Genomic DNA, 330 nt, shown 5'->3' with positions numbered 1-330 from the left:
TCTGCCTTCCCGGCATGCCTTTCTCCAACGCTTGTGTATCTTTGTGAAGAAGGAAAAGTTCGTGCATTGGCTCACTCTCGCGCTCGCTTGAAGCTTTCGTAAAATAAGGAGAAGAAAATGATTCTCTCTAAGACCGACTTCCTTCTTTACAGAATACACTTCGTTGAGTATTTGGCTTGGTTGATTTTTAAGAATAAAATAGACCCGCTAGAAACGCTAGACGAAGAAGACCTGAGGTTTGTAATCCGCCGAGAGAACCTGGCGGCTCCGAAGCGCATCCCGTGGGAGTCCAAGGATGCCTACCGCCAGAAGCTCCTTCAGGTAAACGCC

At 47.9% G+C, this 330-nt stretch overlaps 1 protein-coding gene across 1 annotated transcript in view; it reads left to right on the top strand.

Annotated features, from left to right (window-relative positions):
- LOC119585774 (E3 ubiquitin-protein ligase lubel-like) overlaps positions 1–330 on the top strand; it is a gene marked incomplete in the record, with an annotated part of 47,027 nt that overhangs the window by 42,472 nt on the left and 4,225 nt on the right. Inside the window, 1 exon segment of the mRNA XM_037934486.1 lies at positions 153–321. Coding sequence (XP_037790414.1) covers positions 153–321 — 169 coding nt within the window.

Source organism: Penaeus monodon, chromosome 20 (assembly GCF_015228065.2).
Source record: "Penaeus monodon isolate SGIC_2016 chromosome 20, NSTDA_Pmon_1, whole genome shotgun sequence".
NCBI lineage: Eukaryota > Metazoa > Arthropoda > Malacostraca > Decapoda > Penaeidae > Penaeus > Penaeus monodon.
Note: the sequence above shows the minus strand (reverse complement) of the source record. Positions and strands in the feature narration are given on the sequence as shown.